The sequence below is a fragment of the Neospora caninum genome, chromosome VIIa (genome assembly GCF_000208865.1).
Source record: "Neospora caninum Liverpool complete genome, chromosome VIIa".
Taxonomy (NCBI): Eukaryota; Apicomplexa; class Conoidasida; order Eucoccidiorida; family Sarcocystidae; genus Neospora; species Neospora caninum.
Genome location: NC_018393.1, coordinates 3,789,439 through 3,817,053, shown reverse-complemented (window position 1 = coordinate 3,817,053; position 27,615 = coordinate 3,789,439). Strand labels below are relative to the sequence as shown.

General features: G+C 52.0%; 2 protein-coding genes across 2 annotated transcripts; one reads left to right on the top strand and one right to left on the bottom strand.

Moving 5' to 3' along the window:
- Window positions 1-389: 389 nt before the first annotated feature.
- NCLIV_023690 (conserved hypothetical protein) lies at window positions 390-9,876 on the bottom strand (the record flags this gene model as incomplete). Its single annotated transcript, XM_003882564.1, has 12 exons — window positions 390-2,963; window positions 3,649-3,750; window positions 4,147-4,347; window positions 5,152-5,333; window positions 5,822-5,877; window positions 6,382-6,491; window positions 6,643-6,714; window positions 7,030-7,203; window positions 7,551-7,636; window positions 8,303-8,402; window positions 8,773-8,933; window positions 9,813-9,876. The coding sequence occupies 12 exons, from the start codon at window positions 9,874-9,876 to the stop codon at window positions 390-392; spliced, it is 3,882 nt and encodes a 1,293-aa protein (XP_003882613.1).
- A 3,778-nt stretch (window positions 9,877-13,654) lies between these two features.
- On the top strand, window positions 13,655-26,956 carry NCLIV_023680 (conserved hypothetical protein; the record flags this gene model as incomplete). The annotated part of the gene is made up of 15 exons (XM_003882563.1): window positions 13,655-14,126; window positions 14,636-14,827; window positions 16,066-16,152; window positions 16,659-16,712; window positions 17,352-17,422; window positions 17,549-17,841; window positions 18,281-18,735; window positions 19,247-19,454; window positions 19,873-19,946; window positions 20,314-20,421; window positions 20,820-21,291; window positions 22,220-22,837; window positions 23,339-23,785; window positions 24,231-25,409; window positions 25,873-26,956. 15 exons carry the CDS (start codon window positions 13,655-13,657, stop codon window positions 26,954-26,956), a joined length of 5,814 nt encoding a protein of 1,937 aa, XP_003882612.1.
- Window positions 26,957-27,615: the final 659 nt, after the last annotated feature.

Below are 27,615 nucleotides of genomic sequence, written 5' to 3'. Positions count from 1 at the left end.
ACTCTCGTAACCATAACGTTTGGCGCGCACACTGTGTACCATGACGTCTCTTAGAAACCACATTGTGAGGTTCAGCCACCCCATGCTTCCGTCTTTTTCAACAACTATATGGCTTCGGGGTAAGCGTCATATCCAACAAGCCCAGCGCTCGTTCAGTGCGTGGTTCCGAATTTTGAGGAGACATTATTCGTGTCGCAGACTTGTGCGGCAGGCTTGGATGAATAAGGGAGCATGTGTGGAACCTGGGCACCAGCTTTCGCTGAGGTAACAGCTTCTTGCAGAAATCTCCGAGTGCACTACCGCTGTCCTGGCGACACCACCGAACTAGAGGCGCCGGACTTAGAGGTATGTAGACCCTTTTTCTGCCACTCCCGTTCCTCAAAACTCATTCAACAAGTTTCAGCCGAGGCCTCCGACACTACGTCTACAGCCTCTGATTCGGTTGATCCCGGATCATTCGCTTGTCTGTTGTGCAGCAAGTCCTGCGGCTCGACAGTGGCGTCTACATCTGCAGTTCGTTCAGGACTTCCCCCTGTGGCCGGATCTCGGTCTGCCTCAGGCGTTTCCAAACTACCGTTCTCGCCTGGCAGTGAGCCTGAACAGCCCTCATCAAGGCCTTCTACCTTGCCGTCTCCGCCACATTTCTCAGTGTTTCCGTGTGCTCCCCCTACTTCAGCAGACAAAGTTATGGGCCCCGAAGTGGCGCTCAACTGCTGCGCTTCAGCATCCAGCACGCCGCCACTTTGGGAATCCAAGTTGCCGGGCGCTTCACCGAACGTAGGATCACCGGAACCTCCAGAGGGTGGGCCCTGGCCCGTCGATTCCGCCAGGGCCGCCTTAACAGTAGAATGCACGTGCTCAGCTCGATGTCCTGATTCGCCGGCGTCTATCTCCTCGTCGCCGCAGTGGTTCCCGCCCTCGCCTACTGCTCCTTTTGAACTGGAAGCAACGCAGAGAGACACTGCGATACGCACTGCTCGCCCGTCATCGTCGGCTGCTTCTCCGTCAACTGGCCTGGCTGTCGCTCTCGGAGGCGATGACGATCCCGTCTCGGGCGCCTCTTGTAAAGGCAGAGACGCCAACGTTTCTTCCGGCTCTCCGACGTTTTCCTGTGAAGACTGCTCCTGCACAGTCTTTTCTGCACTGCTCCCAACTGGCTCAGGCGTCTGTTGATCGGAGTTGGAGGGGCCCAGCTGCGTGTCTTCGGCAGGGACAGCCCTTCCTGCACGACTTTCGGGCGTTCGGTCTGACCTCTCGAGAGCAAGGTCAGCGGCGCTCTCCTGTTCTGCGGGTTTCGCGCGTGAATCGAGATCGAGCCCCAGGTCTTTCGGCTGAGAGGAATCCTGGTCATCTGCGCCTGGATCGCTTGACGAAAATGCAGGACGGGACAAGCGGGACAGCGAGGCACCCGTCGGAATGCTGTGGGTTTCTGCACGTTCCTCCTTGCAGACATCTTCAGCTGCCCTTCCTGTCCCTTGCGGGTGCGGCTCTGGGGAGCCTCCGGAGTCGCTGTCGCTTTCGCGAGCTGCATGGCCTGCGTCCCTACCCTCTGATTCTCGGTTCCGTGCGGGTTCAACGGCGAGCGTAACGCCTAATGGCGACTCTACCATCTCGGCTTCACGTGCCGTCAACTGCGCCGTTTGAGCAGAAGGTAACTCGGGAGCGAGGCTTTGCTCAGCTGGAGACACGACCGCCACCCCTACTCCATTTGGTTCGGGTTGCTCTGGTACACACGCACCGAGTGCTTCGCCGTCGTCCCCTTCGGCGACGTTGATTTCAGATCCTTGTGGACCAGAGGGTGTTTCTGAGCCGAGGGGGTCGTCGCTTTCAGGTGTCGCGGGACCTCGAGGTGCCTCTGCGCACTTCTCTTCCGGTGGCGTTGAAGAGACATTGCTTTGGCTTGGCACTTCCTCTGTGGGCACCCCTTCCGCAGGAAGCCTACCGGGTTCGGTCCGCTCTTCTGCCACTCTGTTGTGCTCGCCTGCAATTGCCTCCTCTTCAGAACCGTTCTCAATCCCGTCAATTTTGCCACCATCTGTGACTGGCCGTGCCTCGTTCAGCCGAGGCTCAAACGTGTGTTGGGCTGCATGATTTTCGACTCTGCTGGGCTGTTGCATCGCGCCTGCTTCTTCGGAGGGGAAGAAGGCAAAACCCGCTGGAACCGGAGATGCTCGGTCGGGAGCGGGAGTGTGTCCCAGACACCAGTTGTCCCTTTCATGGTCCGATTGTATACCGGTTTCACCATGCGGCCGAAAGGAGTCATCTCTGCGCTGCAAGTCCTCACGGTCACCCCTGGTGTTCTCTTTTTCTGTGCTGGCCTCGAGCTCGCTGCAGTCTTCGTGCTTTGCCGAAAGTTCTTGCCACTCCGTGTCTCCAAGAGTTTCTTTGTCCGACAGCAGTTTGCCTTCGTCTTCTTCCCGGATGGGGAAGGACGGAGCGAAGGCGCTTGTATTTACGTCTCGTTGGATCTCCTCTGTGGTGCCTCCCATCTCGTCGCGCAATCCATTTTGTGCCTCATTGGTCTGCTGACCGTCGAACCTCTCTGGGGAGTCGGCTACGTGCCCAGACGAGACATCGGAAGAGCTGGGCACTTCTGAGATGTGTGCGAGGACTGTCGACTGGCCGTTTGCCTCTCTCTGAGTTTCCGAGGGGGACTCGAACTTCTCAGATTCCTCCATGGTACGCTTACGCGCGAGTCCAGTTTCTCTGCCTGGAGAGGCCGGTGGCAGATAATCGAAGACCGGGCAGACACAAGCATCTTCAGCCATCTGGGGGATGCTGGAGTCCGAAGGAGAGCGGTCGTCGTTTCCAGGAGTTGCTTCGGGCTCGTGACATGCGCTGGATTTCTCCAGCGGCACTGGTCCAGGAGACAGAAGGCTGTCGACCTGTCGAGCGTGATCCGCCGCTTGCTCCGCCTGTTTCTCTGTCTCTTCTTGCAGACGCTGCTGTTCTCGCTTCAAACCCTAATGACGAACGGTAAAACCACGCGGAAACACGCAACTATGTTGTGTGCGGGTAACACAAGTGCAAATTATCAACGGCAGAGTGGTAAGGCGCCGAAAACGCGGCGAACAGCACTCTTCGCTGTCCATCCGACAGGTGCACTCGCTTCAAACGTACGCGTGTCTCCTCAGTTCTCAATCTTCGGCATAACCATGCTATATCGTATTTTTACGGTGGCGAGTAAATTCGCATACTCTCGACAGTTCGTACAACGTCGGGATGTTTATTGAAGAACCACGTAGGGGCGTGTCTAGCCGATATGGGAGAACAGGAGGAAAAACAGAGAAAACGGGCCGATTAAGAGGGTAAGTGAAATGAAGTGGACAACATGTGGGCGGTTTCCCGGCAATGGGGCAATGTAACCGGGTATCTAGTGTACATTATGGGAATGTGGGATCTTTTCCTCTCTGGAATGTCAAGTCTGACACCGCGCGATTATCGTCCTCTTCGACTCAACAACTCTGACGTTACGTGATTTCATCGTTATGGCGCTGTGTTGTACGTGAACCGCCACTGACCCCCAATTCCCTCTTGTGCCTGCTTGCACAAATTACCTTCCACGAGCATCGACACCTGTTCCCGGCTTCACAGGGTTTTGCCTCCCCCAGTTCTATGATACAGATGGGACGTCTTCACTAGACTCACTTCTTTTGTCCGTTTAACGAGATAATCTAGCTTCTGGAGCGAGGCTTGCACCATCCACTCTACGCTCGGCTGAACTGCTGACGCCTCGCGACGGAGTTGAGGCTGCAAGAGACAGAAACATCCCCGGAGAAAAACGGTTTTTCACCCACGGCGCATTGGCATTTGGATTCACTCATATGGCTAGACGTTTCGTCCAGTGAGCTCTCCAACTGTTGCCAGATTGACTCTCTCTGTCTGCCATCCGCAGGGCTGTGTGCTGCATTCCCGACTGCTCAACAAATTGGGAAGATTTGCCCATAGATGCGCCACTTTGGCTGGGAACCCCGTGTGGCCTTGAGCAGAATACGGTAAGAGTTTTCCCTTTTGTTTAAAGGCCTTTGCGCCGGAACTTCATGGTGTGAAAGGGAGGACATTGGGGGGTACAGAAGGTACGGGGAGTGAAAGAAAGAACTGCCGTTTCATATAATGTCGGAGAGTTTCATGCCGGAGAAGACTCACATTGGTCTGTGTGGTGGACATCAGTTTCTCATAAAGATGCTCCACGCCGGCTTGAAGTTCCACAAGCAGCTGACAATTCTTCTCGTACTTCGAGCGAGCTCTCTCATGCCTGGCATTTGCTTGAGAAGCGGAGATCTCCAAGTCATCCACGACGGGCCACTTGCTTTGTTTTGTAACTGATGAAAGCTTCATCTCCTCCAGCTGACGGCCACAAGCGGGATAGCAACCTTTCAGGTTCACAGTTATCTTTGGCGTTTCGTTTTAATCTTCTTTGTCGTAGCAGGCTTTTTTTTATTTACGGATGTCCTTTGACTTCAACGTGTCAGGTGTCTCGGGTCACCGACAAGCACAGGAGCTCTTACGCCCTCTCTCGTCTCATAAACACATGCACACAAGAAGAGCGCAGGTCGGTTTACTGGAAAAGCGTCGATTAGCCACTCTCCTTACAGTTGAAATGATTCATAGCCAACTCGTTAGCCATTCCCTTTCCCCGACGGGTCCGCTGCCTGCCGCAAGGGACGGCAGCGATAGTTTTAGAGGATTTCGTTACCCAAGCGGAGTTCATCGGCAACACGGTGTACCCTTGGCAGCGTTCCTGTGCTGGAATGGAAACAGCTATGGGTTTGGTACATGGACGGGGCGTGGTAATGGAAGCGTTGCATTTCCGCGTAAGCAGATCTGTCAACTGAATAAGAGGAGGACCTATGGTGGCTCCTAGAGATAGATCCACTGCTAGAATTCCTCACTACTGCCTGCGTCCGTATTCGCTTCTCCTGTAGCGCCTGAATCTTCTCCTGATGCTGAAAGACAGGAAAACAAGACAGATAATTATTTTGGTCGGGAGAATGTGGTGGTCTGTGGCAGAAAGACAGCACAGATTAGAAGCCGTGCCGAAACATTCTCATGGAGTTGATTTGGATATTCTGCAGGATGCTGGAGTCGTGGTTCGAGGGTGGTGACGATCGCATGGCATCGGTCAGCTGCAAGAAACCCAGATGTGCTCACTTCTTTGGCTAGAGACACCAAATTTTCTCTTGTTTCTTCCTGCATCAGAAACTTCTGGATCACTTCGTTGACATCCGAAACGCCCGTTGCTTGCTTGATTCGGCGAAAAACGTTCTCGTAATCCTCGAGCGTTGGGCAGCCGTCCCCCTCAGTGGGGTTCGACTCGTGCACCTGAGCCATGGCTTATCAGGAAGACAACAATTGTCAGTCGCCTAGAATCTGCATATTCACGATGGATCCTTCAACGCTCCAGTACCACGTCAAACGGCAAAAGGCATTTCTCTCTCCCGAAAGGTTGCCTGAATGCAATATCGATCCATTTATAATTTGCGGCGATGGGCAGTGTAAAAACAAGTAACGGGTAACCTTCACTGGCTCCGAGGTGATTGTCAGCACACCAGGAAGATCGAGATGGACTTTCGAGGGCGAGAAAGAACTCTTCGCAGAAGGTGGAGCTTCAAGGCGCATGGTGGATCACTTCGTTTGCAGTGTGCCATCCATCTGCTGGCAGAGAAGAGTACTGTGGTCTACCCACGTAACAGCGCTTTTCCACACGGGCCCCGAGCGACGTAAATAAGAAACAATGCACATGAATCACAAGGAATCGATGCGTACAGTGAAAGCACTGCTATAGAATTAAGGAGGATCCGGTTGTTTCATTTCCTCTTACTCTTCATCCGATCTTCTTCGACCTTCTGTTTCGTCGTAACAGCTTCTTCGGCTATCCTGCATCACACGTCAGCAAACACACGGGCAGAGTGCAGAGCTTTTTCGCGTAGCGTTCTGTCCTACGATACAGCATGTTGTGTCAGAGGCATTCCACGAGAATCTCAGTCAACATGACACAACGTGAAAGCCTTTTGGAAGACGGATAGGTCACATGAGCACATGATTCGGACTAATGGACGCCTGCCTACTGTACTGAAGCCGGAGAGAATTCCCGTCGAGCACGACGGTCCATCCGCAGAACCCCTAAAAAATCGCGCATCTCAATTAAGAGATAGGAAGTGCAAACCTTAGAGACGGCATATTTTCAAAGACAAGTTACAGGTGTAACGAAGGATATTTAATTGGAAGCGGGATATACTGGTCATTTTGGGCAAAGGCGTCTCTTGCGGGAAGGTGGCTCTACAAAACGGGGAAGAAGAAATATTAAACGGCTATATGCCTTCCGTGAAACTGAAGGACAATAAGACATCAATATGGGAACTAAACTGGACGCTTTCTTACTTTTGGTTTGCTGTCACACATGCCTGCACCAGAGCTCTCTTCTCTTCCACTTCTTGTTCCCTGTTCGCTCTCTCTTGCTCAATAGCCTGGGAGACCCTGTGCAACTCAGCCTGATGGCCGGAATTGAAAGAAAACACGGGAGAAAATCTGTGCATCCGGGAGTGGTATCCTGCATCGGATCAGACTGGCTCTGGGGATGCGTCTGCATGGGCGGCGGGTTCTCACGCCATTAGAGGCCTTACGGGAGAAAAGGTCACTGACCTGTGCGAGCTCACTCGCGTGGGTGGCATCATGCGACAGAGCGAGGAGTTCCTCGTAATCGTTGTCTTTCTCCTGTGCCGCAGCGCACAATGACAGATATCGAACGAAATGTGTGCGGAGGCCGGGGGGATGTTTCTATTTCTCTTGAACGAGGAGTAATGTGACGGCAAACAAACACAGGAAGCATCCATTGCATTGGTGGTCAATCCCCAATTTCTCCATTCGCTTGCGTCACACACGTTCCTTCATTGCCACACCGTCGGAAGCTCTTCCAGTGCGTATGTGAGTTAGTACTAACATTGCTCTTTCACGGAAAAGACAGCCACGCCACGTTCTCCCGGTTCCTGTGTTTTCTGTCACGTGCTTCTCAAGCACCAGGCACCTCACCTTTTTGCCAGAGACGTTCTGTTTCAACTTAATCGCTTGTATCACCCATACCTTCAATGTCTTTTCGAGCTGAGCAAGGTGTTGATCGAGGCCCAGACGCTCGTCCTTGAGTCGCGTGACTATCTGCTCGTACGTCGACCTGATGGACTGCGCCTCATTCAGTTTGATCATCGCCTGAAGCAAACGAAGCATACATGGCATGCGTCAAGAAATTCTGTACACAAGCAATTCGTTTCTAACCCCAGCCACACCGCTGCGCAAAAGGGAAGTGTCCCTAATGTAATGGCGGCCACCTGCTTTTCCTGGATGCTTGCATGATCTCCTGGGAGAGGAATAATAACGCCAACAGCAAAGCCTCCCACACGCAGAAATTACACACGAGGTTGGGAGTTCGCGTCACGGGGAAAGCCTAGGTGTCAGAGGGCAACGAATGTAGAGGAAACGGTTGAAGGGAAATTGAAACCGAGAACCCAGTTCGCTCGTGCTTTTGCTTCATACGAGACGCGGGCCGAAAGTATCACCTGATCCAAACGGTTCTCGATAACCCGGATTTGCTTCAGTTCAGGAGATGCCTCTGTATTTGGACGCTCAGCGGCGATCTCGAGTTCTATGGAAAGACAGAAGCAAGGAAGCAGCCAACAGTTGCTTGTAATGCAAGGGGGGGGGGGGGGTAAAACAGTTTCGGACTCTTCGGAACGCCGTCTGGCTGTCTGCAATGTTTCCCTTCTTGAAGTTCGGCGGATCCTTTATTGTAGGACCAGCAGGTTTTCCGCGTTGGCCCGTGCTGGGTGCTGGGTGTGCTGTGCTCCGTTTAATGCATCCGTAGGGGTGACCACGCAAGCAAAAAATACAAACAATGCTACACTGTCGGGGCCAGATCCGGCATGCAACGGTCCGCCTCTGGAAATAATGAACCAGGGGCTCCTCAATTCATATGTCATGCATCGAACCGGAAGCACGAGAGAGCATCCGCTTTGGCCGGCTCAGGTCTAGGTTCGTTTGCCACGCTTGCAATAGCTGATGCCGATTCCACAAGCAGAATCACGCGTGTTGCTTCCACCTGTGCTTGCGTCTGTTTTGTTCATATGCTTGCGGATCAAGACATGCCATAGGTTTCTGCTAGCTGACCAGGAATACACATGCTCCAGGAATAAATGATGCTGTTTTCCACCGAGGATGCGCTGCGCCGCATACGGCATACCCTCACAGTATCTCAAACATAAGAATGGACAATATAACCTATCTTTAGTTAGCCTGGTCCTTGTTTGATTACCTCGCAGCTTGTCCTGCAAAGAGGCCAGAGTCCGCCGTTGTCCCACGTTGTGGTTTTTCATTTGGTCGAGCTGGAGGCGCAGTTTCGAAACTTCGTCCATCTGCAAATAAGACCATACAAAAGCCATCAGCACTACAACCGCGATAAACTAAGTCCGACCAGTGGTTTTGCTCTGCCATATCTCCGGGTCATTAGACATGCCGGAAGCTCAAACGTCGTCTACGCAGATGCAGAAGATCGAATTCGTCGCTATGCCACATGAGAGAAGCATAAACCCTGCAGTCGAATTCGATACACACCCTAGTGTCTTGTGCTTGTATCACAGCTCAAACACAGACGACAGCTGCTCAGCTGGTCAGATTCTGGTAGCAGAATTGTCACAACTTGACTCGAATATTTTGATGGCTTTTGTGAACTGAGGCTACTCTATGTGCTGCGGTCACCATGGGGGAACTGAAGTCTCTGCGTACCTTTTTTTGCAAGTGTTCCGGCGCTGTCAGGATTTTATTCTTTTTCAGCACTTTAAGCTGATTCCTGATCTGAAGGTTCTGGTCTTTCAGCTGCTTCATAAGACCCTGGTTGTATCTGATTGCGTGGTGCGCTGCCTCATACGTCGTTTTCCTCTCAGCGTCTGATCAGCCAGGGAAAAAGGGGTACACTCACGAGTACGATAGAAGAAGTGCGACAAACAGGAACTAGTGTCAAGCGAATGTACATCAGGTATGTATATAATCTTTATAGCGAGACAACGAAAGTGACGGTGGAACAAAGAAATGAGAGCGCGGAGGCAATCGACCAACAGTAGATCATATGCGTGACAGAAATTCTCCATGGCTTGGGGAAAACCGCTGAGACGAGAGATCCCTTTTGTGCCACCTGAACTTCCACGAAAACCAGATGCACGGCCCGCTTCTACTCCACTTACTCTTGCTACCTTCAGTAACATGTGGCCTCAGAGGTGGTACACTCATTGCGATGAAAAGCCGCTTTGTGTGGAAAGTCATTGCAGGGAACATAAAAACAGAACTCCCACCTTTTCCAGCCATAACTGCACAAGCTACACGATCCAGCGTCGCAGTGTTTATGAACTGCCGAGCTCGCTGGGTGCAGTTTCCCGTTCAGCCGATACTTTTCAGACACACTGTACTACGTTGGTATGCATGCTCTGTGCTGCTGTTTCCCTAGATGACCTCGCAAGCGGCGTTCCGTTTCCTATCTTTTGTACTTCTAAACGACAAGAAAAGGAGGCGCAACGCCACATTTTGGCCCCAATCCCAGAGGGGCTTCATCTATTTTGGATTCTGCGGGTTAGGGCGATAGGCTAAGGGCAAGTGTAAATAGAATCATCGGTGAAACTTTAAACTCTGGGTCAGCTGCTGACGCTCATCCAGGTTCATGGGGGAGACAGGCATATAACCGCGAACACATCAGGATTTTCTATGAGCACAGACTGACCTACGGCTCTGTAGGAAAAAACGACGCACCGCTTCTCAGAGCATGGCCGACTTACCCATAATCTGGAATCGCTTGAGGAGGTCTTCATACTGCTCCTCTAGCGCAAGTGCTGGCGGCATGGTGACAGACGTATGGGTTTACCCGGTTTTAAGTAGTGGGAGAACTCCTTGGAAACGGATTCAGGGAAGCGTTTTGAAGGCTAGACTTGTGTCCAAAACGCTTTTGGAATATTCCTGGGCAGCCTTTAAGTGCCTTTGCAAACAGTAGCATTTCTGTTTCACATATGGCAAGCTCGCCACCCCCAGACAACTCAATCGTTGGTGGACGGGGGGCGGGCTGCTGAATCGAGGTTATACACACTGGCCAATGCCACATAGGTCTTCCGGAAGACCGATACAGTAGCTGGAAAACGAAATGCTCCAAAAGAACAACTCCCGCTCACATGAACATTTATCAGGCTGAGGCCTAAGGCCGCAAGGCGGCAGGCGTGTGTCAGCGGCCTGATTGAGTTTTGCCCTATCTATTGTTGTCCGATTCTGCAGGCGGAACCGTACGCCGCACGTTCGAGAGGTCATTACGGTTCGTGCTGTCACGACACATTCTTTAACCTCATGAAGACTAAACGCATGCGTTAGAAAGCCCCGTTGCCGCTGGAAAACGCAGGACACTGGCCCCACAGACAGCGGCCCCCCAGTTGGGGGCCTGTAGGTCATTTGAAGCTGACACTACGGTTTTTTCAACACCGAAGAAAACGACGAAGGACAAGGCAGCTTCAAAGCACAAAGGATAAAATACTTAGAGCTTTGGTCTCCTAATTTGAGGCCGTTCGTTTTGCTCGAACTTCGGCTGAACGCCGAACTGAGCCTGCAAACTGTTACAAACCTTTCAGCACCGAGGCAGTAACCCCTTCTACACATCACTGGTGACAACGGAGCAAAAATGGCAACAGACGATTTGTAAACCTGTTGGTTGAAACAAGTCTCATCAAAACCACCTGCACAGTGATGAGAAGTAAGTGTGTCAGATGGCGTGCACGCCCGTTTACAACTATAGGGTGTCGACAACACTGCACCGGATGTTGCGTTCTACCCTAAAACAAATGGCTTCTACAGATTCGATGGCACGTCTGCGTGTCAAAATTCCGGTGGTTGGAGCGGTTGCAGTGGGGTCGCCGCTATATGACCGAAACGATGCCGTTAAAGACTGACATTTGGCAGGGAACGCTGTAGGCCAATAGACTGCGAGTGAATAAAACCCGCACAGTTGGACGCTGTGGTTGACCTAATCGTCCAGTCAGCACACCCCTGTATTGAACTGCTAAAAACTTAGTAAATGGTTGAAGGACGCATCCATAGGATGCAAGTCTTTTCCTCTGAGGGCGACGACGGGAGAAACCACGTGAGGAAGCCAGATATACTTCCAAGTATTTTAACGGCGCGTGAGACGTGTCTTCCCCGTCAGTGGTTTTCCAGTTTGATGCCGGCGGACCTGTTGGAGCACTACCATTTAAAGGCGCCCATAATAGAAGACAGTACTAGTCATACTTTAAACACTAGCCGCTGGAAGGAGACTACCGAACAGACGATCAGCGTTGTAATAACTGCACACAGGTAGAGCAAGTCTTGTTGTTTTTGTCACAAGACGAACACAATCAACATTCACCATTGCCTCCTACATCAGGTCACCTGCCCCTTGAGCACCGCCGACCGGTTTGATTCGACGTTTGTTTGACTTCAGCTTCCAAGCAAACATAACTAACGGGTGGGGGTACCGAATTCGTACGGTGAGCAAAAGTGGCGTCGTGCAAAAAGTAAAGAGTCACAAGCTTTTCCCTGAATCCTGTAAGATATTTTGTTGTCCTCACGTGGTAAATGCTGCAGCCAGAAGAGAGGAACACATATCGGGCGCCCGTGTATTAGGTTCAGCTTTCCTGTTCACGAGCAGTTCGGTTTTTAACGAACGTCGCCACACTGATATAACCCCTGGACAGCATATTTCTTTTTCCACAGCAGGTCCACGCTTTAAAGATTAGGAGATACACGGTCGCCTCTGGAACTATTGGGGCGTTGTTCGCCTGAGGCTGCGTTTGCCTTCATCGTAGACAAACATTACAACGCAATTCATTTTGCGTTTCGACCATGACGGAATATGCCCACACAGGGAAGCATGCATGCCTAGTAGTATGGAAGCTGAGTCGGCAGAGTGATTCGACAAAAGCGTGCGAACTGATGCAACCAGATACACACAAGGGAATGTCAGGTCGGCTGACTAGTCAGCGGCAATACAAGAGCCGGGGTGGATCGAGACAGACTTGAGGCGCTCTCTGCCGACTGTGGTGAAGCTTAGAACAACATGAGAAAACTGTGAATTTTTGACACGGGCCAGAACAGTCTCGGTTACCTATCACCTAGCCGTTATGTAGCAGAAGGAGCATTCATGTGTGTACAGGAAAACGTTCCGCGTTCTAAAGAGTTTCGTGACTCGGTCAGCGCGTCCAAGCTCCTCGGCTGAGATTGCTCGTTGCTGGTCAAGGTCGGCGCGCCACTACGGGACTGCCGCTGTGTGAAGTTGCTCTGGTCAGTGCATGAATTTCTCCTTCGATTTTTACCTTTATCCACGAAGAGCTCCTGCTCGGACGTAGATGCGGCAGGGATCGCCACTTTTCATCTCAACCCTTGGCTTTCGACAGACTGACACTTGTCCATCCTCTCGTCCCACCTGTATTTTCCTTCGAATGCCAATAGTTATGAAACCGGCGGATTCGACTGTGCGGACGGAGGACGGCATGATGAAGTCTGTCTGTCTCCGAGAAGCCCACAATTCCCTGGGTTGTAGTACCTCCCCACCGGGATGTCTTCCCTTGGAGGCCCCCGCTGGCCATGAGCTGGAAATTCAGGTATACATACGGGCAGCGTTTTCTCGTGCAGCTGTACCGTTGGGGGTCTGAAGCTTTCGGGTATATAGAAAACGGCGTGCCAACACTCAAGTGCACCATTTTTGCGGTACTGCCGAAACAACAAAACGTCCTGTTGTAACGTTGCCGACACTGATATTTGTGGCTTGTGCGCCTCCTCTCAGTTGAAGTTAAGGCGTGCATATCTGGCTTCCGGTAGCTCTTTCTTTTATCGTTTCACGATGACTTTGTGCTTTTATGTTTGTAGGCAAACAGTGAACAGAGTAACTCCAAGCTGCTGGTTACCATGCTCGCCTGCGTCGTTCTGTCCAGTCTCTGCTTCTGCTGCTTAACTGCTTGCGCCATCTGGAGCTGTGAGTCAGGTGTTTCCGAAGTTGGGAGGCCAACGGAACGAGCGGTGTCTTGCGCTGCTGAATGTGACGCGCTCCACCCTACCGTCACCACACTTCTCGCTGCGCTGGTTGCTCTTGCAACAGCCACAGATGATGCAGTGTAGTTTATTGTTGGAGCTCAGCATACAGAGTATACAAGAGAACCTAATAATGAAGCATATGTAGTGTATTTCTTCCATCTCTCATTCGTTGCAGCGCGCCGGTAGAAGCTAAGCTTGTGGGTCACAAGGGCGTGTTGCGCCCAGTGACCAGCTCTGCCGTATAGTGTCACATTTTGTTAATTGATGTTAACTGGCATCACTCGTTGGATGACTCAAGTTCGTGTCCTTTGCATCCTGTGACTACTTGCGATCAGGTGTTTATCAATCTCCATTCCTTGGCTTCCAGTGGACGACTGCCCAGAATTCCGGATTCGTGCGGAATGGAGATTCCACTCGTTCGTCAGAATTATTAAATTCGACTGGTTATGAAAGTGAAGGAGAAGTTCTTTCACCTCAGTCCCCCTCTGCTTTCACACCTCTCGAAACTGGCCCTCATCCATTTGTGTCAATCTGGGATATTAACACCATACCCCTTTTTGCGATCCAAAACATGGGAACTTTGGCGCTGCGGTGGGGAGAGGACTCTAGCCGAAACACGACGGAGATGGTTTTGCAGGTTACCGGTATTTCACGCTCTGGAGCCGATTTGAATTCACATAGCCCGGAGAATATGGGAGCCACGACAATTTTCTTGGCCGGAGGGTCCACCTTTGTCGTCGGAGACGAACGCGCCGTGTTATATAACTCAAATGGTACCATTATGAAAGCGTTGGTCAAAGTTGGTGTTCCACAGCCGTCGCAAGAGGAGAGCGAGCAACTAAGCGGACCCTCAGAAGAGGAAGGAGCGCTCCAGTTTTTAGGTGTGAGGCGACTGGAGCCAAAACCTGGAGGCCTCTTCGGAAAGCCTAAGCAAACAGGATTCGCACCTGCCATGCTCCCTAACGGGCCGCCACCGGCGCCTATAGGGCCACCCTCAAGCTTCATGGACGCTTACTGTCGGTACGGATGCGGAGGCATGTCAGGTATGGCAATCTACTTCAACAAATTCACTCCTGTCGCGCTACTCCCTCATTGATTCGCTAAATCGAGTGTAGTCCGCAGCCCGGTGAGCATATCTTTACCGAGCGGCATCATCTCACAGTGGCCGTAGAAGCATGTTGTTATATCATGTCTGAGGGTCTTGTACTGGCTCATGGTCCTCGATAGCAGCTGTGAGCTCTGCTTGTTCCAGATAATTGCAGATTTCGTGAAGCACGGAGAGCAAGACTGTTTTATGAAAAAATGCCTCACTAGTGATCAGCCCTGTCGCTTGAAAGCAGCAATGCTTTGCAGAGCGCGCTGTTCACCGTTGCATTCATGAGAATTACAGGGATTGTCGACTCCTCTTCGGCCGTATCGTCTTTGGGTATGGTTTTGGGACATTCCATGATAAATACAGTTTCTTGTTTGGGCGATATTTGATGCTACGAGTTGGTGCCGGCCTCAAACTGTCAGACGTGTTTGCGGCTATGTTGTGGCTGCTGCGCTGCAGTGACGTTCCCTTACTACTACCGGCCCTTTTTCGGGTATGGATACCCGTTGGTTGGAACAGAAGCTATGTTCCCCCAAGGATATGGCGGATATCCCGCTGCTCCTCTGCTGGCATCACAAGGTGGTTCTCCTGCCATAATGGGAGCGTCCGGACCGGTCTTAGCAGGCGGAGTGCCCGCGACAGCTCTTGCAGGTCCTGGCATGGGAGCTGCTAGTGTCGTTGGTGGAGTTCAGCCAGTCGCCGTCTCCTTACCGCTCCGATAAAGAATGTTTTTTCCTGCGTATGTGCCCATGCAAATGCATATGTGTATGTTGATACAATTCGTGCTCATCGAAACATACAATGTGTACATATCTGTATAAACAAATGTATGGTTGCTGGGCCAGAGGTCTTCCTATTTTTTACGTTGAGACCAGAGAGTGGAGTACCTTGGCCTAATCAAATTTCCCGGTGCTGCATGTTCACACGTGTCTGAACATGCGTATTCTCAAGTAATTACATATGCACGTGTATATTTGTGTCCATGTTAAGGCAACATCCATGAAAAGCGCTAGGGAGTGTTATTTATGCCCGCGTTGTCTTTTACCAGGGGAAACTGGGCTGTTGTTCCTTCTTCTAGGGAAATTGTTCTCAGTGTCACTTCAACAACAAAAGCAACAAACGTAAGAGGTGATCGCAGTGAAAATGGTTTGTACAAAGCTGGGCTGTGCGTCCGCTGCTCACGGCCAGTTTGCCGATTCTTGGTGTGAGTCTGGTGTTCAGACTAAAATGGTGAACAACCCCTCACACGTGCAGAACTGCGGCGGCTGGTTGCCAGTACCTCTCTAGAAGCAGCAAGAGTTTTTCCCCTACTTGTCGGCTACACGGATTCACCACTGGGTTCTCCGTAGCTACATAGCGTTAACAGTTGCGAGCAGTATGTTTTTCAATGGACTTCTGCTCCAATCTTCAGAACAGTGCTGATTAGAGGAGCAGGCCCACGTCAATGAAAGCACCGCCACACGCTGGTCGTGGGCCAGTGCCTGTTTCATCTTTTAGCCACACAACATACTGTGGAGAACAGCGCAGCAGAGGAAAAGATGGGGATATCTCTGGCAAGGTCATTATACAGAATGTGCTTGAGTCGCTGCACGTGTAAGCGATGTACTTGTTCGTGGAAATATCGCACGAACAATCCAGTCGTGTCACTTCGATGGATATCAAGAACAGGACGGAACTTGGTGTGGAGTCTGAAAGGCAACCGTGAGCTATATTATCATCTTGCATTTACACTTAGGTGTTTTCTCAATCCAACGAGGTCATCTTTAGAAATCTGCTCTGTGGGGGGTCGCTGCACAGCCGGTATTTGGCCCTGTCTGGTAAAAGACTGCGATACCTAACTACACACTGTGGTGCATGTGTTTTTAAAGCGCTACTGTGTATTTGGCCAGCCACCATGAAGCTTTCACCGACAGCCCACTTTTCTTCTATGAAACACACGCGCGTGTCAGTATGCGAGCGTCACATGCTGCAGATAAGTAGGCCTGTGGTATATCTGAAGGCGCACGTGATTCTTCCAAATAACTTTAGTGGGAGAACGAAATTTTTGCTTCGAATACGGTGCAGAACATACTTGATTAATGGGACGAAGGGCCTTTGGAAAGGCCTTTTTGCAGGCGGGAACAGCTAAGTAGCAGCTATGCCTGTCCACTGAAAGGCCAACGGGTCTTCCTCGGGTGTCCTTTCTGTCACTCCAGTACACAGGGTCGTTTGTGACTCTTCTCAGCTTTCTGCATTCTTCCCTCTTCGAGACTGTTGCACTTCCACAGCAACTCGAACAGCCCATCCAAAATGTGGGGCAACTCACATATCGCGGAGCCGTCTTTTACCGTCTCTCGTCCACGACAGGTCCTAGGGAACCAACAGCAGCTGGTGGCTGGACGTGGCCTTCTAGGCGGTAGATGTTTTGTTCTATTCTCATTTTCCTGTCTCCTCCTTTTCTCCATTGCCTGGTTCAATTCGTCTTGCTTTCCTCTTCGTACAGCTGCGGCCTCCTCGTCTACCTCCTCTGGTGCTGTCGCCACGCCTCTGACGGAAGGTAAGGCCCGATGCCTCGGCCTAACGTATCCATTACGCTGTATGTGCCGAATCACTGAAATGTTTTGTGCCAGGCTTCTCCAAAGCTAGATTTATGGCGCTTCTATAAGTTCCTTCGACTGTTGGAGGGGAAGGAGTGACACCTATGCTAACTGAAACGTAACGGCGTCCGAACTAGGGCTAAAGGCTCCAAGAACGGTTCTATTTTCTGGCACGTGCGATTCCGTCTGCGGGGAACTGCAACGTTCGCCGCGTAACTGGGCCGACATACGTCTCAGGAGCTTGGCAGTATCTATATATTTCGCTCCTTTATCATCAAGATATATTCGATGGCGGATTCCTTTCGTCACTCGTTGTTTATTCCACTAGTACTTCGGTCAAGGAGAGTCGTCAAACAGTGCCGGCGGTCCCTTTGGGGTGGCCAGGTTCCTTAATAAAGATGTGAAGCAGATTAGCGCCGAGGAAGATGTTAAGGAATGTGTCGACGGCACGGGAAAAGATTGTAGAAGGAACCACAACTCGTCCATCTCAAGAAAACCCACACTACTGTTCTCTAGGCGGGGAAGAACTAGACCATTGCCACTCTGTCATCGGCTGCCCCAAGAGAGTTATGCGGATGTTCATATGTCCTCTCCTTCAGGCAATAAGAAAACGAGGAGCGATCTTCCGTCAGACCCAACCACCAATTCCAAAGCCACGTCCGGACAAGAGGTGAATACTACTGAAGTGACAATCCCTGCATCCAACATATCGCCTACCCCTGTGCCCCTCGACAACGAAAGAGAGCACACTTGGCATCATGATTTCCCCCAGAATTCATCTTGTGCTCCTGTTCAGGAAGACCTCTGGGATGCTGAATCTTCTCAAAAGGCGCCAGCTTCTTCTCACCAAGAAAACAATGCTACTGACGGCAGTGCATCGCCACAGCCATTATCTGCGGCCGTCGAGCAGAAGGAGACGAAAGACGTCGACTCGTATTCAGAGAGTGATCCTGCCCACAATGACAATTTACTCAAGGATTCTCAAGGCGACAACGGAAATCCGCTAATTGTCGTGGATAAGGAATTTGTGTGTAACTATCCCCACGGCGGGTGCAGCGAATCACCCTCCGACTACTGGTATATGACAAGGTGCGTGCTACAGCGATTAAGTATCTTTAATCGAACAGACAATCGTGAAACCGGCCTAATCGACGTTTTCGTCACACCCTAGACTACCGGTTTTCTCGACAGTTCACGAGTGTCGTCCGTGAGTCGCCTGTGCAAAGATATGGGTTTCATCGACTGGAAAATCTTGAACGAGACACCGTCCGGACAGTAGAGCACAACCACCACAACCACGTCCGCGTTTAGCGTCTTCAGAAAGCGTCTTTCCTCTCTTTCTATCGCATCGTTTTTCGTATCCGTGGATTATGCGACAGGTTCCGCTGGCAAACTACCTTATGTTTTTGCCCTTCTGTTTCGCTTGTGAGCCCTCTAATCTATCTCGACTCTTCACTGCTTTCTGTAAAGCAGTTTCGCCGAAACCTTTCTCTTGTCTTTTGTTTTTGTCCCTGCTGTATTTTTCCAGCGGAGTTCTGTCTGCATGTCGACAAGTTGTCCCTTTAGGCCGATACCGGTGGTTGCTTGTCCTGGATTTAGGCTGCGCAAAGCGTCAGTTACCACATCTTCAGATTCCCCCAGTTTCCGTCCGTCGATCGGCTTTCGCAAAAAACAACAGCAGAGGATATGACCGAAAAGGGACTGAGGCACGGCAAGACGAGCCAGATGTCAGAGAGACGAAAATAGACAACGCAGAACGAACGAAGGCGCATCCAAAAGCAAACGATCTGGAAGAAAAAGACGGAAACCGCCGCCTTCCGTCACTGCCTCCCCTACCTGCTCTCTCTGAACTTCTAGAAGACTGCAAAGAAACAAGCAATCAAAGAGAAACGAAGGATGACGGAGAAGGCAGTGGCGCAGCGACGACAAATTCGGGACTTCCGAAGGCCGAAATAAGGACAAACAACAGAGGAAGCGGCGAAAGTAAGTCCTTCGATGCTGCTGACGACCTGTAACCAAAAAGAGGAAACGTGCAACTTTAAAAACATTTTGTACTGAGTGGCAAAACCCTGTTCAACGTTCATCTTGTCTCCATGCTTATGTTATCGTAGTAAACAGCAAGCGAGACAGCTACACATGCACGCAAGAACGCATGTGAGCATGCATGAGTGTAAGCAGGTGATTATACTTACGCATATATATGTATATATGTAAATTCAGGTGCACATCATTGATGAATACATATATAAAGTATCTTTTCATATACCTATCTGCCTCTGTTTTTCTCTCTATATATATGTCCATGTTTTCAGTAGCAACTACATGTATGTTGTGTAAACGCCTGAATGCATGTTTTTGGTTTTGGCTAGTTTTTTCTTTGCACCAGGGGTCAAACCCACATTCCCTCCAGTTGCAGGTTGTGATTCGCTGAAACATGGAGAAGGCGCTCGTTCTCACGTGACTTTCCTTCTGTCTCCCCTTCCCAACTGTACAGAAAAGCGGCCCTGGTTCGCTCCCCAGTTCTCCCTTTTTCCAGAATCAGACTGCAACCACAACGGTTTGGTCGATGTCCGATGCGCCGTCGACTGTGGATGGCAGCCGCGTATCGGCTCGCAGCAGACACCGGACGAGGTCGGAGGCAGGCAGGATGCGACCTCGACCAGTGCAGATGCCACCGGAACTCCACCGCGAAAGACACTAAGGTACCTGTAGCACAGCGATCCAATCCATATATGCATCCATGTACCTATATATGCATCCATGTACCTATATATGCATCCATGTACGCGACTGGCTTCCTTTATTTGTTCGGTATCGTCCCCTATAAAATGCCTGGGTGTTGCTTTCATCCCAGTATTTCGAAAACGCGATTGACGCGCCCCCTCCCGTGCACTTCAGCGTGATCCCGGGCCATAGAGATCTATGTATAAGTACATATATGCTGGTCGTCCTTCGCCGTCCTCAGCACTGCTGAATGTGACGGAAGCCCCACCGGAGTGTTTAAAAGATCACGGGTCTCTACAATCAAAAATGGGTTACCTTAGTGCCACTCCAGAGAACGGAGTGGCTGCACGTTGTGCTATGGAGGTTTCTCCACTGCCTCGTTTCGGATTTCTCCAGGTGCCTCTTTCAGTACGACAAAGAAGGCTTGTGGGGTATGCGCCAGGAGCATGTGGGATCGTGCTTTGTCATTGGTGAGTTTGCTAGGGCGTACGCCCTATTCCCTGCAGTTTTGTCTCTTCCCTTGCCGTCAGCATTGTGCCTCTTTTGCACACATCCACCAAAATTTGTGTAGAAAGATACGTGTAAAGATGCGTCTGTCGTTTCGCGTGTGCTTCTCTGACGCCGTAACTATCCGAAGTGCTACGTAATGTCAGTCCATGATGAAACGCAACTCCGTTTCCATTGGAGCACTTCCCGTAGATGAGGTGCATCGGCGGTGTCTGGACTCGTCAACCAAAGACCGATTCTTCTCCATGGCAATTGTCAAATGGTTTTCATTTTCGCGACCCTTCGTTGCCTTCCCATGGATTTTGACGTCTTCGCGTCTCTTCTGAGCAGATGGAGGTTGCAAGTCCCCTTTTGAAGAGCGTCATCGAATCTTCTGCACTGGCTGGCGAGGGCAGGGTGCCGGCTTTGATCCCAGAGATCCTCCTCTTCCGCTAAGCAGTAAGAGAAACGGTACTCTTTCGCAACAAGCAGACAAAGAAATCTTTTCCAAGTTTTGGCATCTCGGGAAACGCTTGCATTATATCGTGTACCTTCCTGTTTTGGTCGTGAATCCTAGTTTCTCTGTACGCAGCTGTATGTAATCACGAGATGTGCTGACATGTGTATGCATGCACTACGTGTCGATGGTTACTTCCGCGTGTGTGAACGTCATACGCGAATACATTTAGATGAGCTGTGGCACACCTTTTCAAGGTACTTTCTTCCCTCCAAGCAGCATGCCTCCCAGTGCGTTGATGGAAAAGGGACGAACACGAAGCGAGGTTGAGGACCCGAGAAACACGGATGCATGAGCCCGCCTGCGCGTCTCCAGACTCCTTGCGTGCGTTGCTCTCCAGGCGATTCCGTCAGCCTTTGCACGGAAGATGACTGCCGCGACTGCAATGCCTTCCTTCACCCTCAGACAGGCCTGGTGACTCGGGGGTGTCCGAACGCTACGTGGAAAGAAGAAGGAACATTCGGGCCGGCATGCTACGGTCGAATCTTTCCATCTTCCCCTCCACAGGGTGCGGGGAGGCACGGCACGAAGGCTGAGTTGAAGCCATCGCAGGCGAAACCTACGGCAACGCGTCTCGAAGACGGTCTGGGAAGTCGGTTTGGCGCAACCTCTATGGGAGCCGAGGAGGAAAGGACAGCAAATGAAAGTCGCACTCGCCAGGTTGAAGCAGGCGAAAGCTCGACAGACGAGCCGCACAGGTGGGCTGTACAGAAGGACGAAAGACACGACTCGGGAGGAGGCGGAGCCGAGGAGATCTCGGCGCTTCCAGCTGTCTCGGATGAAGAGGTGGACGAGAAGGACCGAATGGAAGGGTCGGCCAGTAGCTCCGGTTCTCTGCGAAAGCGGCGTGCAAGATTACTACAGGGTTTTGGCACTTTGCTCACTCAGAGAGAGACAGCAGCTGAGGAGGCAACGAGGGGCACACCGGCAACACCTGAAGGCGTCTGTTTCTCTTACGGAGTCTCGGCTCTACCGCAGCTCAGCATTTGTAAGTGGGAAAGGACCAGTCTTTTTGTGACGATCGCCCCCGCGAAACGGGCGAAACGCATAAAAGAGTTGCAGCCATGTGCACGTGTGTGCCGGTATATTTTGGATTTGGTACTCTCTCACTTTCTCGATATCCATACAGTTGCATGTATTTTCGTACACGATGGCATCAGACAACCGTTTTCGAGGGAGCCTGGCGGTTCACCGTACACGGTTAGAGTTTAGAACTTCTCTTCTTCTTCTCAAAATGTAGCCATCCATACCGGGAAGCCCGGTTGCCTCGTGTGTTGCAGATTCAGCCGATGAGGACTGTTATGGAGAATGGAGCGAGTGGTCGGCGTGCATTCCCTTTCATCCACTTCTTCAGTTGAACCACAGGCAGCAAAGTGATCACGGTTCGGATACCGAGGCTTCTACAGGAAAACAAGATGGTCCTTCGAGGAGCGAAGTGGCCGCAGGACACCACCAGCTCCAAGATGCATCAGCCCATAAAGACCGTTCTTCTCTCGCACCGGAAGCATCTGATTCGTTTTCTTCTGAATCTCCACAAGGTAGACCTGACACCGAAGGCGTCCCCAATTCCCCGGTTCCTTCTCGTACCGATGTGGAGTCACCAAAGAGACGTTTGAGTCCGTCGAGCCAGTCAGAGAACTTCTCCCTCCCAGTTGCCGGGACAACGCTTCCTGTTGTTCCTGCGACTTCGGAAAGACAAGAGGAAGTCTCCCCTTCCCTCCTTCTTCATTTTTGGCGCAGCCCAGTGGCGAGGTCGTCGCACCCAGGCGTGCCACTTCCCCGGTCAATCGACAGATGGGAAGTGCCTTCGTATCCGAATGGATCTCCAGCGGCGAGCTGTTACAAGACACGTGTTTTCCAAGTGTTCATCCAGAAGCACGGTCGTGGAAGAGAGTGCATCGAAACGGAAGGGAGCGTCCACTTCGCTGGCTGCGCAGAGAGTGACGGATGTGCAGAGGCGTTCGGTGCAGTGGCAAGTCAATTCCAATCGTTGGTCGACTCTGTTCTGCACGAAAGAGAAGCGGGTCTCGCCGGCCTGACAACCCTCCGAGGCGGCGAGGAAGCAGTTCTGAAGAAACGACTCCGCCAAGGCTCTACAGAGGGGGACACGCAGGACGAAGACGCGACGACGCAGGAAGTTCTCTTCGCTTCGGGGCAGGCAGGAGACGGCGGACGAATGCCGAATGCGCCGAGCAAAGAGACTGGCGAGGCAGACCCCCATCAAAACAGGCAGCGCACAGCAAATGTGCCCCAGTCTCTGAGTGACGAGGAAGAAGCAGAAAGACTCCTGGAGTCAGGCGTTTGTCCGGGACGATGGAGTTCATGGACCCACTGCGAGACAGACTGCTACGCCAGAAGGTGAGACCGTAAAACGAGGAATGCGAGGAATCTACCTCTGAGTTGCTGCCTCAGGGTTGTGCAGCTGGTCCACACGCACTGGAAACCCTTTAAGGTTCGTGAACGGAGCATTCATCAGGAATGCGCGGACCCACAGCGTGTGGCCAACGTGCGTGGAAAAGTGTTGCTCCAGCCGCAGCGCCTATTTTGAGGTCTCTACAGACACCTGTCAGTCGTTGTCAAGAAGAGGCTTCTCTACTGCACGTCCGAATGAAACTCTCCAGCTCAGCCAAAAATTTATGCCGCCGACGGTGGACATCAGCTTTCACTTTTGACGAACAGATATGCCTTGTGTGCGGGCCGCGCGGCGCACCTGCTCTCCACCGCTCCATGCCTTCTCCAGCCGATTTACCTGAGCGCGCGAATCCTTTAGAAAAACACCTGGTTAGGAGTACTTTCTCTTCACCGCTGGGGCGCACTTACTCCCCTTTCGAGCAGGCGTTTCGTGCTTTCTTGGTGCAGGTTCTTTACCCTCGCATCTTCCCCCTTTGCTCCTCCCCACTGCCTTCGAGCAGCGGCCGCTATGGAACTTACGCAGTGCAGCAAGGCGCCCCCTCTCTGCGGTTCGGTTCTTTCCCAGAGGGCTGACGGCCTTAGCGGTTCCGCCGGCGAGAAAGACACGACCAGAACGGAGTGGAAGCCTACGCTTGGAGAGGAGGAACCGGGAACGCGGGAAGCAGTGATGGACGAGGGAGACGCTACTGAATCAAGCGTCTCCAACGAAGACCGAGCGCAAGGGAAGGATCTTCCTTTCCGTTGGTTGGAAATCCATATCAGACCGGACGGAACCATGGGAGCATTCGACCGAGACGGCCATCGGGCGCCTGTCCTGATGGTGTCTCATGACTACAAGGGGCGATGTGGAATCGCAGTTGGCGAGTGGAGTTCCTGCGACGGGCTCTGTCGAAGGTAAGAGCATGCGCAGAAGGTGTTTTCTGGAGAAGACGCACATTCCTGTCGTTTTCTGTGAGGGCTGGGACTGGGTATCTGCGAGCGAGAAAGGCGTCAATGCGTGAGCTCGCGTTGCGGGAGGAAACGCTGCTTCTGGCCGGACAACTTTACAGCAGGTATAAAGAAACCCCGTGGCGAGACATGACTCTTGGTACGCAGTTGGGATGACTTGCAAATGCCCCCTTCAGAAGATCTGGGGTGGGCGACTCGGGACAGCAAGTCGCGATGTACTCTCCGGATGCCCTGGGAGTACGGGAGCAAGACTCACCTGCCGGTGCGATTCTGAATCCTCTGGGCGGAAAACCGGCAACGCCATGAGTGCGCTGAGTACTCTGTGTCCGTGGTAACGGTTCCTGTATTTCCACCTGGTTCCTTCTGGTTGTCTCGTCCCTCGGCCCTGCAGATTCCGGCTCTTGTCTCTTCGTTCTCTACACAAGGACGATCGCGCAGAGGATGGAGCCTGCCCGAGTCAAACCCCGCTGACGAGGGAGCGCGCATTGTGTGAAGAGCCCACTGTCGCCTCTGTAAAGGTTTCCAATGCATTTCAGCAGCAGCAAAACCACCAGAAAAGCGCATCTGTGCAGAGCGGTCCCAGTGAACCGCGAGACACCGGCAAACTCTGGAGCTGTGCCGACCCCCTGGTGGTGGTGGCCGACTTGAAAGTGTCTGTTCTGCTTGACGCCCCAGGCGGCAGCGCCTCCGATAGCCTTTGGGCAAACGACCTTGAAACAAAAACCGATTCCAGTCGCCCGGTGAAAGATCAAGAAAGAACCGGAAACCTGGAAGAAGCCCTGTTTCAGCTAAGTTTCGTCCGTACCTTAGCACGGTTTCTCGGCCTCCAGCCATCGGCCCTTATCATTGAGCAGTTGAATCCAGAGTACGCAGAACAACGTGCAAAGAACGACGCGTCTTTTCCAAAAACTGTACATGAGAACATCGAGGAGGATGCAGGCGTTCCTCCCCACTCAGGCCCTCCACAGACACCGGGGTCGACGGATAGGAATGCCAGTAAAGAAAATGTCCTGCAAGTGTCTCAAACAGATAGCCTCGGGCAGCAGAATGCGGAGGCAAAGGGAGAGCTTAAGACTGCAATCGAAGCTCGAGACTCACCGGTTCGACTTTTGGAAGAAACTCCAGGCTCTGGAGAGGAAACAGGGAGGACAACCATATTGCCAGCGAATGGCAAGCTATCATGGAGCTCTGCAGAGAGACTGTTGAGCAGTTCAAAAAAGGAAGACGCCAAGCACTCTCGCAGTCGCCGGCGGCAGCTTGCTGACAAAGAACAGGCATCGGATTCTGCCTCACAAGCAGCCGATGGTGGAGACAAGACGGCGGAAGTTTCGCGCGCCACGGAACAGAATCTTCACTTCCGGCTGAGAATCCTGACGCCGGCATTCGCACGGGCTATGCGGGCTCTGGGTTTAACAGAAAAGGACCGGAAAATGAGAAAGACGCAGACTTCTCTTTTATCTGGAGGGGGTGGCTCCAGACTATACGACGAGGAAGAAAGAGCTAATGGAAAGAAGAGACGTGCCGCTGACATTATGGACGACCTAGAGGCTCTTCAGGGCAGAGTGTTCCGGTATGTTTCGTGCCACCTATATTCCTTTTGGAGAGGTAGTCGTACCAGCTTGGTATCTTACGTTCATTGGTATGATCAACAGCGGAGGACGTCACAATTGTTTGTGTGCGCGCGTGTATGTGGGTATATATACATATTATATATATATATATATATATATATGTACAACACGCATAGTCGACCACATATTTACTCTCGCAGTAGTAGTTGTGTATTGATGCAGATGTGCCCCCGCATATGTACAGAACTGCAAAGATGTTCATGCGTCCATACAAATGTACGTGGGTCTCCTTAACGAGAACGAGACGACGATGCATATATATGTATTTATATATTGATCATGTGCATTTTTGGATACTCTTTCAGTGGCTGCTTGACTAGCTTTTATATATCGGTTTCCCTGGTATCCTTGACAGTGTGCAGAGGAGTCCTTCGTGTTTCTGTCTTCTCGATCCATGCGCAGGCTCCCCGGCCCTCTTGACGCACACGTGGAGATTGTGCGTGTTACTGACAAAACGAGCAATCTCCGGAAAGGATTTGGCGATCCATCCCTGCTCGACGGGTCGGTGAGTGCCTTCCCGTCCTCACTTGCATTCCTTGGGCTGGCCGACGTTCGGCCACGGCCTGGTCCGGTGGGTTCCTGGGGGCTTACTGCGACGGCTCCAGTCTATTTTGTGGATCCCCTTTTCGAACTCAGTCCACTGGTGCTGTACGTAGTTGTTTTTTGTATGGCGTGCGGCGGTATGCTGTTCCTTCTCGCTCTCTGTGCATGCGTTCGGGATCGGTGGAGAAAACAGGCGCAGGCTGGTCGGGAGGCTAACGTCGAGCTCTCGCGAGGCCGCGGAGCCTGTGGCCTAGCACCGAACCGAATTGGTCATTCCCCACCTTTGGGGCGAGACATGCCTCTCTGGCCTCAGCCGTGTGCAGATGGGCAGAACATGGAACACTCGCGCCCTATTCCGATGAGAGACGGGGCATCTGGCCCGAGCAAAGGCTATTTGTCCAACCCAAAGTACAGTGTGCACAGCGGGAGGGTCGAGCGGCAGCAGAAGAGCCCCGCGCCGGCGACGCCAATCCCGTTCCTCTCCGCTGGCTTGGAGCCGACATTGATGGGGAAACCAGCATTCCAGAATGCAGAAAGGAGAGACGGGAAATCTACCGGAAGGCCCTCTGGAGTTAGGTTCAGCAAAGGAAGCAGTACTGTGTTGCGTGGAAATGACTCAGTCCGCGCTCCAGGTAGCACGACAGTGCAGGGGGAGACGGCGCCACGCAGCGGGGATGCACACGCCGAGAAATCGGGAGACAGAGGGGGAGCCTGCGGTACCGACACTGCACCAGGCATCAAGGGTTCCGGCGAGGATTCGCAACAAAGAACGTCGCATCTGTCTTTGCTCAAACGGTTGAGAAACTGGGGAGGAACAAGCAGGGAGGGGTCGTACAAACGGTTCTCTCAGCCCACGACACCAGAGGGAGAGGCACAAAGAGAGAGCGAGGGCGGCTGCGGAAAGGCTCTTGCGGAGTCGAGAGAGAGGCATTTACGCACATAAGTAGAACGGAACTTGCTCCCAAAACGCATGGAGAGCTAGGCATCAACACGCATGGAGATCCGAAGCCGCAGCTGGACTGTCCCTGTGTGGTGTGAGGAGTTCGTCGACCGGTGATCCGAATTCCGCCTACCGCTCTCTTCCTAGGAGTTCTGTGTGTTAAGAACCGGGGGCCGTGTTCCACTAGAAGGCCTAAACTGGTTCCTCACAGGAACATCGACGTGTTTCTAAGTACACATTTGTGTATGCAGATGTCATCATGCCCTTCACAGTCACATTCCACAACAAATGGCAGCTTGCATTCATGATGACATCAGCATATTATTGCTAGACATATCCGCCCTATCCATTTGAACTCGATCTGTATACGTATACGCTTGCATACGCGCTTTATCTATTTGTCCACATCTATTTCGATTTCGACGGTACCGTGGGTTATGCGACCGAGGCATCTCGGCGTGAATCGCTGATAATGTTTCCGACTAACGAACCCGCCGCCGCAGGGATGCAGCAGCCGACACCGAGGGTGTAAACGCAGGTCGGCGTCTCTACGGAATTCTTGTCGGCAGCGACACGGAGCACGGAACTCCTGGAATTGTTGTGAAACCATGGTTTGCAAATCTTCGAACACGACAAACGGCGAAACAACAAAAACGTTCATC